General features: G+C 37.8%; 1 protein-coding gene across 1 annotated transcript in view; it reads left to right on the top strand.

Annotated features, from left to right (window-relative positions):
* LOC135474856 (TOX high mobility group box family member 4-B-like) overlaps positions 1-15692 on the top strand; it is a 77803-nt gene that overhangs the window by 26845 nt on the left and 35266 nt on the right. Inside the window, exon 2 of the mRNA XM_064754480.1 lies at positions 6509-6589. Within this exon, the coding sequence (XP_064610550.1) occupies positions 6539-6589 (51 nt within the window). The 5' untranslated portion in view covers positions 6509-6538. The remainder of the gene's footprint in view (positions 1-6508; positions 6590-15692) is intronic.

Raw genomic sequence — 15692 nt, 5'->3', positions numbered from 1 at the left:
GGTATAACATGGCAAAATGGCATCACCAAATGAGTGGTTAGGTGCTGACGATTGTTTGCTATATATTTTGTTGATAAGCACTGTAGAATTTTAAAAATATTTTTAGAACATTTCTGGAATTCTACTTTAATTCAGCTTTAATGGCTGACTTTATGTTCACTGTAAGAAATAGTTTATAATATTTATTTTCCCCCAAAGAATGTACTTCTACACGTGCAATTTTAGGTCATTTTCTAGTTTCACTCCGAAGTACGGGCCCCGATGCCTCTGTTGATAGAGGGTCCGCTACAGGGTCGTTAGATCCAGGGTCAATCCTTGGTCGGGTCACACCTAAGACCTTAAAAGAGAAAGTTGTACCTCCCTCGCTTGGTGTTCAGCATTAAGGGGAAGTGCGACAACTGGTTGACCCATTTCAGTATAATGGCTCGGGCGAAGCGGCTTACTTGCCCTCAGTAAGTCGTCTGAAGCAGCACTAGATAAAAGAGCAGTGGAAATCCGTCCTGCGACAAGGAGGCACATTACATGCATTCTAAGGACTCCTTCGTCGGGATTTGACTGAAAAATTGTTACATACAATGTTAAACCCCAAGCATGCACTCACTCACTCACACGTTCCAATGTTCCTGTATTTAATTTGTTGCATAGCTTAGTCTCTTGGCTTCTTAGATGCTCTAGTTTTCGGTGGTTATGTAGTTCCTGAATTCCAATGGCTCTTTATAGCCTTTAAGAGGATTTTAGCTTCCTAAGTGTTTTGGTCTTGGGATAGATTATATATACAATACTGAGATGTGGAGCTACATATTTATTGTTTATTTATTTATCTATTTGATTGGTGTTTTACGCCGCACTCAAGAATATTTCACTTATACAGCCAGCATTATGGTGGGAGGAAACCGGGCAGAGCCTTAGGGAAACCCACGACCATCCCATATTTATTGTCTTCAAATTCTTTTATATTCTGCAGTAAATGTTCTGGTCTTTAGAGAGGTAGTGTTCGAAGGAATTAGTAACAAACCTAGTCCCAGTAACAAACATTTATCTCCCTAAATGCTTTGGTCCTTGGGAAAGGCTCAATTTAGAGATGTTCCAATATCCCAGTCACAGTGCTTTAGCTTCCTAGATGTTCCTTAATCAACCATTAACAGCCCTGGATTAATTTAGTTCCAGCGTTCAGGCCTTGTACAGTGTCAAGTCTCCATAAGAAGTTTATGCTTCAGCAGTGACAGCTCATCATCTCTCCTTATCTGCTCTGGTCTTGTACCGTTTGATAAAAAAAGGTTCTGGTATAACTTCAAATAACAGCTGTTAGTATATTATTGTTCTTGTACTACATGCAATAAAATGATCGGTTCTCATGTAATTTTGCAGTGGTGTTCAGCTCTTTGTATACATCTAGCTCTGTTTTTGTGTGATGTGTTGAAAGTATTGATTCTGTTTTAACTTGTATGTACAGCATCGACCCTAAATATACATGCACATGTAGTTCTGTCTGGTCTTGTATTAGGTGACAATTACAGGATTGTTTCAGGGTGTGATCTAGTGGTTAAAGGTTCTGGCCTTTTAATCACTATAGAACATACAGTCAGCTCAGACTAAAAGTCAAACCAGGCAGGAGAATAGCGTGATCCTAGAAGTCTTTTAGAGAGTTTGTAGAGTGCCTGTAGAGAGCTGCGGGACAGACAGTCACCTGCAATGAGCGATCCCTCCACTATGACTGATCACACACACGTGACTGAGCATTGTAATGCCTACATGCTGGCTGTGGAAAGTTGACCAAAGAAAATTTAGTTCTTCGTTAGAATGATGTAAAAGAATTTTTGAAAGGCTAACGGCATTCATGGAACTGAAGTAAAATATCTGATGTGTGTCTTTTTGATTGCAAGCAGTAATTTACGAATGAGCTCATGCGAGATTCGTAATGGATCACAACGACTGCTAAAGCTAGCTCATTCTTCATCTCTCATAACAAGTTATAGGATGGATAAATATCTTTCATTTCTTCCGTAGAAGGTTTTCCTTGTTGTGGGAGTCATGTGCCACTCAGCAATTTAGCAGACAAAGTTTACACTTTGTCACTGACATGCCGTGCAACAGTAACAGTGCCGTATTACAATACAAATTTCATGTACAAAAGTGGTAAAAAATGAAAACACGATGAAGGATAAGTTAGATTTTGTCCAATGCCATGGGTGTTAGGAGCAACAGCAAAAAAGATTATTGTAGGCTTTTATTAAAATACTCAGAAGTTTCACTGGAAGAAGAACTCGTGTAGTCTCAGTGTCCAGCTGTGACACTTTGCCAACATTGAAGAACAATAGGCATGATGTATTGGAGTAAGTAAATATTATTTTGGTAAGGTGTCAAACTTTATTAACTGATACACACTGTATGGTTTTGAAAATCTTAAACAATAGAAATGAATTAATCTCTCAAAACTGCTGGGGCTGGATTCACTACTAAATCCCTCTTCTCTAGGACCTGTTATTTCCCGAGTGGCATTTTGGTCAGCAATTACGCCTGCAGACAATCAATAATGTAGACTGATCTTGAAAACTTTGCTAACACACCAGTTAGATAAAAACACATACATATACATCAGCCATTTCGGGTTACTGGTTGAAAACACGGATAGATGTGGCCAGGCCTACATGTCTGTTAACTGGAAGTAGCTTCATTGAAAGTCTGCAAATTGGTGATGCCTGTTTCTGTCCTGAACATACATGTTTTTTTTTTTTTTTTTAAGTTCTTTCGATGTGAGGTTTACATGATCCTTACACTAATATAAATACTTAATGTTATCTAGAAGTAACTTTTATACAAACGCAACAAATGATAAGACCTGAGTGTGTAGGAGCTGTGCTGTACTGGGCGTGGGTCAAAACCAGCCTTGGACAGGAATTTTGTGGATTAATTCCCTGCCCTCACTGCTTGTGGCTTGTGGTTAACGATGCTTGTATGGTCGTTTGACAGGGTTAAGCTTGTTGAGGACCACATTCCTCCATCCATAAAACTGGGTGCCATTGTGAAAGTGAAAAATTATTGAGTAAGGCATTAAACAACAATCAAATGAATAAATAAATTGTGTTAGCTAGCTGTATATAAAGATATAAGATGTATATGTCAGATGGAACATATTGTATAATTTAGTACTTTTTGTTTGACATCATCTCTGCTGCTATTATTTAACCATTTTAATTAGACATCGTTGAATGTTTAGAAATATACTATCACCATATTATGGAGAACTTCAGATAAAAATGACATCGATTTCATCTGAACATGTGTGACATATTCTGGAAATGAAGATGAAAAATATTGCCTAAATGTCAGCTTGAAGTGACAGCTAATGAAAGGAAAGTACATGAAGAGGAAATCTCATTTTTATGCATTTGATGTATTGTTAGGAAATGAAGATCCTCAAGGAAATACAGCTGCTACGACTTATGTTTGATCAAGGCGCAATATGAATTATATATATATATATCAGGTCAGCATTTTAACCCAAAAGAAACTGCAGTACAGTTTGTATATAACAGTTGCACTTTGAGTCCATATTCTAGAAAAAATGGCGAGTGTTCGTCTGTGTTGTCCACTAGCGTCCCCATCAAGGTTGCAACAGATGGCAGAGTATGGCGTGAGCTAATGAGTGGCATGGAGTCTGAACTAATGATGTTACACAGACTCATAGCAGGCCCAGTCCGATGTTTGGAGAAATGCAGCCTGGACAAACTTCCTAAAGACCTGTTGGCACTTCTCCAGGGCCTAACTGTGGAGGAATTTGTCCTGAGCTTTGGGCTGTCTTTGACAGAGGGTTGTGGTTGCATGGCCGGTCTCTCCATGCCACAGTTTGTGGCCACAGATGTCACTCCTACTCTCCTCAAAGATGTGTCAGCAAATGTAGGTTCGGGATGTAAAGGTGCTGGAAACCTTGGAAGTGGCTCTGGGGTGGGGTCTGCCAGTGGCTCTCTAACTGCTTCTGTCAATTTGTGTCTTATCTACTGGGAATTTTCCTTAATTTGCTGACTTAAGTTGCCTTAATATGCAGGGATTTGTTGAGGGATCTCTTTGTAAAGAAACTGGGGTTAGGGCACCTCTCGAGGCAGTGGATAGATCAGTGGCCACAGCTGACCTTACCTGCACCTTGCCTGGGAGTCGTCCTACAACAGGTGGATGACGAGGGGGATGAGGGGGTTAGCTAATGCACACACACATGAAGTATCCTCCGTTGATCACCCATATCCCTGGCCTTGACTAGGAAATGAGCACCGCAAACAGGAAGTAACAGCAATGTGTTGGAGGAGCGTAATTGTTATACCTATTATCAGTCGGACTTTACGACAGAGCAGTTTGGGGGGGAAAATTGATTTCTGCCGACTCGAGGTAGGTTTAACTCTGATTTATTCACTGGATTTTTCTTGATCAGGATTCTACTTGTAGTTCTAGCTGAAAATCAAGCTCATTATAAAACAAAATTGCCGTAACAAAATTTTGTCTTTTTGGGGTTAAACGGCCTACCTGTGATTGTGGAAGTAACCGGGGTATTACACTTAGGTTAGTTGGATTAAGTAGTGTATTTCACGTATGAAGTTTCACATTTTTGAAGATCCAGATTTTGCTTGATTCTGATTGATTCATTCTCCTTATCAGGCCAGTTAAAAGTTTTTTGTGAAGTTTGTTTAATCTCTTATGACAAAATGTAAGTATATGTATCAAAAATGTCATTTTGAAGCCTTTACGCGTTGTTTTTACCTGCCCAACTTTTGGGTGAAATAGTCTTACTCGCTGTCTTTTATGTGCACAGTTTGTATCGGTTGTATCATGGATTATTTAGCTTACACATGTATTAAGTTACCTGGTTGTCTTTAGCATTGATTCTTTACTCTTGCACTTCAGAATTTCATTATCTGCTTCTACCATGTGCTCGAGTTCTTCACTGGTGACTAATGCTGTAACATAAATGATTTAACACCTGGTGATTTCCTGTAATCAGTATTCAGGTGAGACGGGAGCACCTGGCCAATCACATGTTTGTGTCATGGGGAACTCATAAATCTACACCTCAAATAAAAGTGTTTTGCCCCGCAGGTATTTTTAAGTCAGGGTATACTAGTATTCAAGTATGCCCCTTGTTGACGTGATCGCTATAATAGAATCTATAGTATTACAACTGTTTCTGTTAAATTCACCATGCTCAAGAGCAGGTAACTAAATTCAATTTATTTTGCATCATAGTATAATACTGTGCACATTAACTGAAATATTTGAATATATGACTAGATTATACCCTGAAAGTGGTTTTACTTAAGTGTAACCTACCTTTAAATGCCAAATTCAAAGTATCCTTGCTTTTAGATTTATCAAGACAGTTGAAGTTATACATTTACATACAGAATTACAGCTTTGTTTAGTTTACATGTTTTACAGTATTGTAATCACAAGAAGGTGATTCATTGATCAGTATACGAAAAGGAAATGTATTTTTCTTGTCTGCATATGTGTATCTAAAAGCATGGCCAATCAAGCCAGCTATAGCTTTTGTGTTTTTTACCTGTTTGTAAACACAGGACTTAATCTGTTCTGTCTGTGAGATGCCTGAGAAGGCTTGGAAGACTTACATTGTCTTTGTCCTAGATCACTGGCTAGTTACATAATAGGTGTTTCTCTGGCCAGCCTTTGTTAGTCTGAGGATTGTGCATGAGGAAGTTTGCCAGTCTACATCAGGATGGATCTGTAGATGAGGCTCAGGCTATGTACAGCTCGGCTGGTGGCATGGATACAGTTTTGTAGCCTTCTCTTGGAATCATTGACTTCATTTGCAAAACGCTTCAGCAAAAAGCTGTACACACTTGTCACAAAATGTGAACATTTACTTCTTGTCAATTTGAATATTGGCTATCTGGCTTAAGTCTGTCACTTAGTATAATATCACTTTTCAGCTTTTTTTGTATATGCTCGTGAATGGGTTGCAAAGTTTTAGCAAACTTTTCATTAAAAGTTAGACAAACCAGTACAGGTAAATTGCATCTATCTTTATCTGTTGTACCCATAATTAAAAGGATTTATTGAGGCTTTAAGGGGATGTGTTATTTATGGAAAATTAAACTAAAATCAGGCATAAGGATGTGTCTACTAAATTTGGAAAAAATAAAAATGCCGTGACTGACACAATGAACACAGATATTCTCTATGTTATATTATTTTGTTAATAAGATAGTGTCCTAAACCAAAATTATTTTACTTTGTAAATCGGTTATTGAATATGTACGAGAATTGATAACTTTCATTTTTTCCTTTCTATGAATGTATCATAAACAAGACCATGAGTTCAAATCCAACTGAAGCTATATTGGAAAACATATATGGGTTGAACTCCAGTGTTTTATTCAAGTGAAGTTTGTCACCGGTATCCAGCTATGTAGGTCTTAGCATTATATGCATATTAAATCTACATGATATGAGTCATGTATTTGTTCAAATGATAACTCGTGTTTTCTTGTTTTATTTTCAGGGTATTTGTCCAAGTGTATTTGACCTAAAGATGTCTTTAGGGAACAGTGAGGGTTCTGGAGGGGATTTCCTGTCCTCAGAGGTAAGTACCTTAAACCCTCTCCACATATTCCAATATTTGTTTATTTAACTAGTGTTTTACGCCATACTCAAGAGTATTTCACGTTTACAATAGCAGCCAGCATTATGGTGGAAGGAAACTGAGCAGAGTCCAAGGAAAACTCACAATCCTGCACAAGTTAATGACAGACATTCTCATGTATGGCGGGAGAGGAGGCCAGCCTGAGCTGGACTTGAACTCACAGCAACTGCACTGGTATGAGGCTCCTAACCAACCGTCAGTTTGTCAGTTTTGTTCAAGTTTATTCAAATGAAATAAATGTATTGATAGTATGTGTACATATTTTTGTGAAGAGTCGGAACTGAACGTTGTTGTCAGACCTCATTCATGGCAGTCGGACTTGAAAGACGAAAATCAAAATATGTTAGGCCTACGTTGTAGGAAATGCTGATCAGTAGTGTAACAGTTCAAATAAATACAACTAGTGAGCAGCACATGCGATCATGAAATTTATAACTCGGCATTATATTTAGTTCTGTTTTGTTTTTTTGTTTTTTAGTGTGAAATGTACCACATGGTTTTATTTATAAAATATCCTAAAAGTAAGCTAAAACTGTAAAACTGTTTTACTTTTAAGCTAAAGCTAGCCCACTGTTTAAGACAAAAATTAAAATCTGTCACTATTTTCTTTCCCGGACCAGATAAAATGCGTCTGTGAGCTGCATGTACATGTATATGTCCCAATTCATTATCGGGCACAAAATCACGGAGCATGTGGATGGCTATATGTTTTAGCACTTTATCCATTTCCCACGTAATTTGTACAGAATTTCCAGACTAATTTTCAGGCATAGTGTGAACATATAGCTTAAAACCGAAGCTAAATAATTTTTTAAAAAGTGGATATACTTCTATGAGTGACCATAAAACTGGAACGAGTAATCGATATGTACACATCTGTATACTGTATTGTTAGTGTACCTTATGAATACACACACATCTATATACTGTATTGTTAATATATGTATACTATCATACTATCAAGTGACTATCAATTCATAGACAAAACTACATACTGTGTTATCAGAGTAGCTGCAAACCATAATGAGTGATTTCTGCGTAATTGTCAGTGGACTGTCCAGTGCAGTAATATGTCTGAGATAGTGTCTGACCCCACCTAGTTCAAGCTGGGGCACCCTCATAACAAGTGTGCTGGGGGCCATTTAGTAATCATGTGAAGTAGTTTGTATTCCCTCCTGAGACCCATTGATCAAAGCAGTCACATTGCTGTTCAGAGCATGGGGAGTGTGGAGGAATGGAATGAACTGTGTTTTAGAGTCAGAAGGCTCTTGTAGTGCATCACAATTGTGTCATCATTTTATAACCATCATGATGTGTGCCCATCTTCAGCCCCCCAGCCAAAAAGCCAACATAAGACTGTATTAATTCAAGATGAAAGTGAAGTAATTTTATGTGTGTACCAAACTTTTGTTGAAACTGTGTGATGTATATTCCTGAATATGATAATGTGGATTAATTTAGATCCATGTTAACATGATATTAGCCCGAATTATGGAAGCTTGCTGTAAATGCAGTCTGATCCAGAAGTTGCATGTATTACTTTGATGCAACATGTGGACGTTTGAAATTCTTTTTTGTGCTGTGATTATGTGTAATTGCTGTACAATGAAACAAAAAAATGTTGCATTGTTTTTGTAAATCAAAACTACTTTTGTGTGTGAGAAATAAAGATGTCTTTTTATCTCTTCCCTGAACTCTCCTGCCCATGAACAAACATGCATATTTACACAATATACCAATAAGACAACAAGAAGAAAAAAAAAAAAGAAAAAAAAAAGAAAAACAACTGATGTACAAAACGCTTAAAAGATCAGTATATCAGAAAGAATCTAAACTATTTGTGTAGCATAGATGGACAAGGTACAGTAATACAGGTATCCTTTTGAGACCTCTATTAATCACTTGTCAAATGTGTCATGAAATTAAAGGTAATTTCTGTAATAATATAACTTGAGGTATATACATTAAGCCAAAAATAATTTTTGCTGCTACATGGTATTGTCTGCACAACTGATCACTTTGCAATGTCTGTTGTGAAGGTGTTTTGTAGAATTTGTGATTTGAGTCTTAATATTTATCTTTCGGGCATTTGAATTTTATCAATGTAAGGGCTCTAATTTTGTGGATAAAAAAGGACATGGTTGTTGTAAATTAGGCTTTAATACTGTATATTGACCTTACTTTGTGTTTTGAGGTTTGTTTGGTAGGTAAGATGATTACCTGGAACAATGTAAGTTTCAGCACAAGAGTTAAATATATTATCCTCTGAAAATGCACTTGTTTTGGAAAAACTGTAGGTCAAATGAAATATACCTGTGAACACATTGGGGATATCTAGACTGTTGCTCAATGCCACATGTTGATTATGTCCCTAAAGACTAGAGCTTTAATAATGGACATTCAGGATAAGAGCCCCAGATTCACCTGTGCTGTAGGCCCCCTCCCTCACTCCTTAATTGGGCTGTGAGTGGGGAGAGGGTGGGTGGGTAGCTTTTAGCAGTGTTTGTGAGCTGGTGGCTATTGTAAAGTGATTGTTCCATCACACCAGCTGGTAGATGGGGATGCAGGCGGAGATAAAAGAGGGGAAAGAGAAGAGAGAACAAATCCAGCCAGGAGCACCATTGTCCCTCATTGCTTTAATACACTCTCCTCAGCCCTGCAGACAATGGCGCCCTCACAAAGGCCTCTACGGGAAAATAGAGCAGAGGACAAGGGTAACAGCCACCTCACCTGCAGGCCGAGGCAGAACTCAGCCCACTGAATTAACACAGGTCTGCAGTTGGACAATACCAATACCAGCCGATAGTCAAATCATGCCTCCAAATGTCTGCTGCTTGGCCTGATAAGCTGAAATGGCTAACTTAACAGTTTGGTTAAACATTAGCTTTGCTCACAATAAGATGTCCATGTCTGGGCAGGGCTGGGTCCCTCCCATCAGATAGACTGATCCGGCATGCAAACGTCGGCATGATGCCCAACACTGATCATGTTATATTCACTGTGCGCTCTGGTTTAATATGTACAGGTTTGGAATTCTCGATCAATAACATTTAAGTGAAGCAGACAATTGAGACTAACACAGGTAATTTGTGTCAGACCGTGGAGATTTAATGTTTTTCTGTTGACACAAACCGTCTGTGCCTTGTTTTTATGTATCCAGCCAAAGAAGCCTTATCTATGGACAAAGGCGCTTAACGGTTCTGTATCAACTTGCCAAAGAACATTCCTTTTATGTTGTAAATGTAGCTGACAAGCTGAAATAATTTACTGTTAGAATGGGTAAATCAGATAGGGAGCATAATTACTTTTTGGCTTCTGTTGACATTCACTCATTAGTGCGTTTTTATTTTTACACAGTTTTAACTATTGCAGGCTTGTGAGGAGATCTGGCACGAGTCATTAAGGCTGGTTTCCTGATCCACTTGTGAACTTTACAGCTGTCATATACATTGTAGGTTAAAAAATTCTTCAATAAGGCTAGATCATACATGTATATGCGTCTATATAGTGTTTTGGCTTTACATTTTTCATCTGGGGGAATCGTTTGTAAAATTTCTTTACTTTAATTTCCAAGTACTGCTAGTTATGAAAATGTATTTGTAGGCACACACAAAATAAACGTAGATATTGTTAATCGCTCTGAAGTTTAGAAGAAAATGATTTCGAGAAAGAGTTTAGATTGTGGGCAACATACAGTTTAGATCATAAGGCTGGAAATGTAAGAGGACCTGATTACGTGTATATGGGCACTGAATGCCCCAAAAGGCCCATTACCATATTGCTCATGTAGCCTAACCTTTGTTATATGTAACAGGGTGCTGGAATGAAGGTGTAGAACAAAGTCAGGTGACAGACAGGACAGCCTTAATAATTGATACTGCAAACTTTCCCCGAGTCACTCTGAATGCTGAGCAGCACTTAGGGTAATAAGGCCCTGGATCTGAATCACAAGTCTCTATGTAAGCAGAGATAAAAGGCAAACTTAATTACAACTATTTCCACTGTTAGGACGTTCACAAGTTGTCAGCTGTAGCTGTTGTCATGAGAATGTATTAAGGATGAATTTGCTTTTTTTGAAAACATATATATGGGGATATGTGATATTTGCTGCCCCAAAATTATTTATGTGTTCTCTCACATGAAAAAAGGAAATAAAAATTTGCCATAGTTGTGATATGTCGAAGCTGTGTGTGGGGAGGTCAAAAATTCAACTGATTCACAGGCAGACATTGAGAGTGTTATTGCTGAGCTGACTGTTGCAGGTGAAAAAAAACAACACTGCTATGGGCAAGTGGTTTGGGTCTCTCTAGCAGAAGACCCTCAAAGTCATAAATATTGCTGTAGTGAGTGGTGAATGTTCAACCACACCATTAAAACTGTCAGATAAGATACAGATCCTTTTATTCATCTTTCATGAAAACATTATTTCTGGTATTGTAATTTAATCATCTCAGAAGTTTTTATCAGAATAATACAAAACAAGGTGTGAATCAGAGCAGTTTGTATATTTATTCATTTATTTGATTGGAGATTTACGTTGTACTCAAGAATATTTCACGTAAATGACTGCGGCCGGCATGGTGAGAGCAAAATGGGCAGAGCTTGAGGGAAACCCACAACCATCTGCAGGTTGCTGACAAACCTCCATGTACATCCAGAGAGGAAGCCAGCACGAGCTGGACTTGAACTCACAGAGAGTGCATTGGTGACAGGCTCCTGTTTCATTGTGCTACACTAGCACACCAGCACACTAACCACCTCAGCCACAGAGGCCCCAAGTGTGTATGTGCATAGCTAAGTAACAACAGAAGTGCAATGAGAAATGTGATGTTACACTTACTTTTATAGTAATCTGACAAGGAAATGGTGTCTCTGGAAGTATGTATTCTCTACTGCTTAGGCTTTCTGTCGGTACATACTAGTGTATGAAGAGAGGTTCTGGGACAGCTGTATAAACTGTTCAGTTTTGTATGTACGCAGCTACTGTCAACTGATCTCATTATATAGGTGTGGTACATGTCTGATTTACAGGTAAAAACTGACAAGGCTTACACCTATAATTACCTGTGGATTTGTGCCATAAGTCATTGTGAAAGAGCAGCTTATGTTGCATGGATGTGACAGATGCTTTTGTTAGACCTGTTTGTTTGCTGCTGGCTATATCATTTCAGCTGCCTCTGTCTCATATCAAAGTACTCTCTAAAGCCAAGGTTTTGTCTGGTGTAGGTACAGGGTATGATGAAAAGTTGCAGAGGTGATGAAACGAATACCAAGGCTAACGTGTGTCCTGGGTTAGCAGGTGATTTACGGAGTTGGATCGACACACTCTTCAACCATACCTGGACAAAATTTTTACTCCAGCACAAGCTATGAGAATAATCCTGATCCAGAATAAACTTCATCGACCCAAATGAAGAAAAGTAAACATCCAGTGCTTTGTTAAGTCCTGCCACCATGTTGATACATTCACCTTGTCAAGTGACTGAGCATTGGCTGGCTTCTATATATGTTTTTATTGTGCGTATAGGCATGGTAAGCTTTGTGTGCTCTGTTTAATTGAGTGAGCTTTAACTTCATTTACATCCTTTTTACACAGTTTAACACTTGTTATTTGCTAATGCTTAATAGGAATGAACCCTGGACACACACTGTAATTTTCCAGCAATTCCAGGCTGAAGTGAATCTAGCTTTGTATGACCATTGCAACTGGTAGTTCCACAGATCGTTTTAATGCAGTACATTAATAGTTTTAAACTCTGGAAACAAGAGAATTATGGAATCATCTTGATATTGGGATGAACCTTAAAAGTTTCTCTCTTGTTTTTTTTCCTGCTTAAGCACTTCACGTACAATGAACCATAGTTAGCCGGTTGGGGTAAACTGGCATAGTATTGCCATTAGTGTGAAACTGCTAACTACAATTAAGAATTGGAGGACTGGCACAAACCAGCGACAGAGTAACGTTTTTTTGATTTGTCAGTATGGAATACTGAGTATTGACATCGTAAATGAAGTAAATAATTGTCAAATGTACTAAAATACACATATTCGTGTATATACCATTTGAAAGTAAGACTTACAAGCACATTGCTCTAATTACACCACAATGCTTTAATCGTGTCATATTTTTGTGTACATTTTGTGAGAAAACTATGTACAGTGGGTATACACTACATCATGATTCATATGAGGGCTTTCAGACCCCCCCCCCCCCACCACACACACACACACGTATAACAGAAATTAACAGATTTTGTTTCTTATGACTTTGACCTATTTGTTTAAAGATGTTTTAATTTAGAAACTAACATCATGACTGAGTCAGAAGGTGTATATAACGAGTTATAAATCTTTATTCCATTTACTTGAATACTATGCAAGTTTCTACATCAAAACATCATTTATAAATTTTGTCGTGTTATTCCCAAGTTTTAGATGTAACTGAAATAAAGAGCCATGTGTGTAGATGTTGCAGTTGAGAGTTTTAGCCTGGGGACTACTGGGTTACTTTTTAGCACCCACTGGTGAGCCAAATCAAAACTTTGTTTTGTTCTTGTAATGTGACAGTAATATATGTTAGCATTTTACCCACTAGATGAAAAGGAGTGAATAAGGATGAGTGAATAACGGACTACAAGGTTTAGGCCTAAATGACTTCAGGTGGGGTATTCGACATTACTCATTCCTCATGGTATTCCGAGATAGATGTCCTAATTCAGCATATGGCACAGAGATGAGAGGGAAGTTATGTCAGCTATACTGCCATAACTCTCGTATCTAACATTAGGGCATGTAAATGCCCACGATCAATTATTTTGGTCATTATTGAGAAGCTGTCAGTTTCCTTTGATTCTCCCCTGCTCTTAAATTCTATCCTGCTCTTTGATTCCTCTTTGATGCGACTTTGTCTCTGGTATTGCCATTGTGGTTCCCTATCCCTAGACTCTAACATCTGATAGAGAGACAAATCTGACTACACTAATTGAATGGTCTTCTACTGACGAGTACTTTCATCAGAGAAATCTCTTAATTACTTCAAAAACTCTGTCTAGTTTGTAAAAACTCTCTCTCTTGCCACTCTTTGCCTGCGCTTCAAACAGGCATTGAACCAGTCAGATCTTTGCCAGCCATTCATGGGTTGTGCAGTCATTGCCTGCACGTGGCAATTAACTTATGGGTTTTTATTCGACTTTTTCGTTTCCGAAAGGAAAAGGATCTTTTGTGCACCATGATTGGTTGGCAATCAGCCGTGGCTTCTTCCTGAAGGAAGCTGTGCTTTTTATCATACATGTGGTTTTTCCTTTGTTGAGCAGATACAGTGTAGCAATTGATGTTTTAAACAAATATGTAAGCACAGTAGGATAATAAATTTGAAAACATCTCTGAGGTGCATTGATTTTCTGTCTGTTTACATTAAGCCTGTTTTATGGTAACATATATGTGTCTTGAAAGTTTGTCGAATTTCGTGAAGAGATTAATTTTATGCAGGAAGCACACTTGAAGCTGCATGCAGTTAATGTTATAAAACATTAACGTATGATGCAGATTTACTGATAGCTCACTATTAGACATTTTATTTTATTTTTGGAGGGGAATTAATTTTTTGGGGTCTGGACGAGAAGCAGGAACATTTCTGAGGTGGTGAAAATTTGTCATTGATTTGTAATGAATCTGTCACTATTAAATGTATTCATGAGTGAAGACTATCACAGGATTTCAATGTTGTATAAACAATAAAATGTCCTTGACAAACATTTATAATCTGCCAAGTACTTCTTAATGTCTTTTTGTGCTATAACCATTAGCTTTTCTCTCAGCTCATTAGATCAGTGGCTGTTGTTTTCTCCCATGTTTGAATACTATTCACAGACAGTTACAATACCTACATTCTCATTACCTACTTTAATGCTTTAATGCAGGTACATCAAACTACATTTGTTGAATAGGTAATTTGATCATTAGTCCTGTTGAGGGTGACCCCCCATGTCTGTCTGTTCTGTGATATAATTGTCAACACATAGCCTTTTTTTTTTTTGATCATAGCTTTCAGATTGTTTATCACTATGTGTATCACAGCTGTTGGATGGGTCAGTGAGAAACCTGTGCCAAAGAAACAGCTCAAACAATGGTTGAGAAGGCCATCAAATTGGGTTGAACATATGTCCTGCTGTGAACACATTGTTGGCATGGACTTGAATTAAAGGGCCCTAGAGGCCATGTTGGAAGTATAAATGTATCAGTGTGGACATCAGTCACAGTCTGTAAACAAGGGACAGGTGTGAATATGAGGAGTTAGGTGGGAGAATCTGGCCCTGGGATGACATGTTCCTTTCTGTTATTTCAGCTGAAATTTGTTGGGTAATAACATACCCAGAATTTACATTGTCAAGCAGTATTTTGACTTTATTTCATGAGGAATCACAGTTTTAAAGTGATTTGAAATTTTGACTAAAGTATCTCTTTGTCATCCGGGGCCAGGACTATGGGAGTCACCAGAGCCCATGTTGAATTATATCAACATGCCTGATCATAAAATTTTTATTTAACGTTATACCTTGATAATAAAGTATTTAAATTTAACAACATTGAAGAGATACAAAAAGTTTAATCTTAAATTACCAAAAAATTGTTGTGCATAGATGCAGTCTTGTGCAGAACATGCGTACACATGTATTTTGTTTTAGACCCTGACTTGCACATGTATTTTGTTTTAGACACTGACATGTACATGTATTCAGTTTGATACACTGACATGTACATGTATTTGGTTTTAGACACTGACATGTACATGTATTTGGTTTTAGACACTGACATGTACATGTATTTGGTTTTAGACACTGACTTGCACATGTATTTGGTTTTAGACACTGACTTGCACATGTATTTGGTTTTAGACACTGACATGTACATGTATTTTGTTTGATACACTGACATGCACATGTATTTGGTTTTAGACACTGACATGTACATGTATTTGGTTTGATGCACTGACATGTACATGTATTTGGTTTGATGCACTGACATGCACATGTATTTGGTTTTA

This window comes from Liolophura sinensis, chromosome 9 (genome assembly GCF_032854445.1).
Source record: "Liolophura sinensis isolate JHLJ2023 chromosome 9, CUHK_Ljap_v2, whole genome shotgun sequence".
Classification (NCBI taxonomy): domain Eukaryota; kingdom Metazoa; phylum Mollusca; class Polyplacophora; order Chitonida; family Chitonidae; genus Liolophura; species Liolophura sinensis.
The sequence above is the reverse complement of the archived record's forward strand: the minus strand, read 5'-3'. Positions and strand labels throughout refer to the sequence as shown.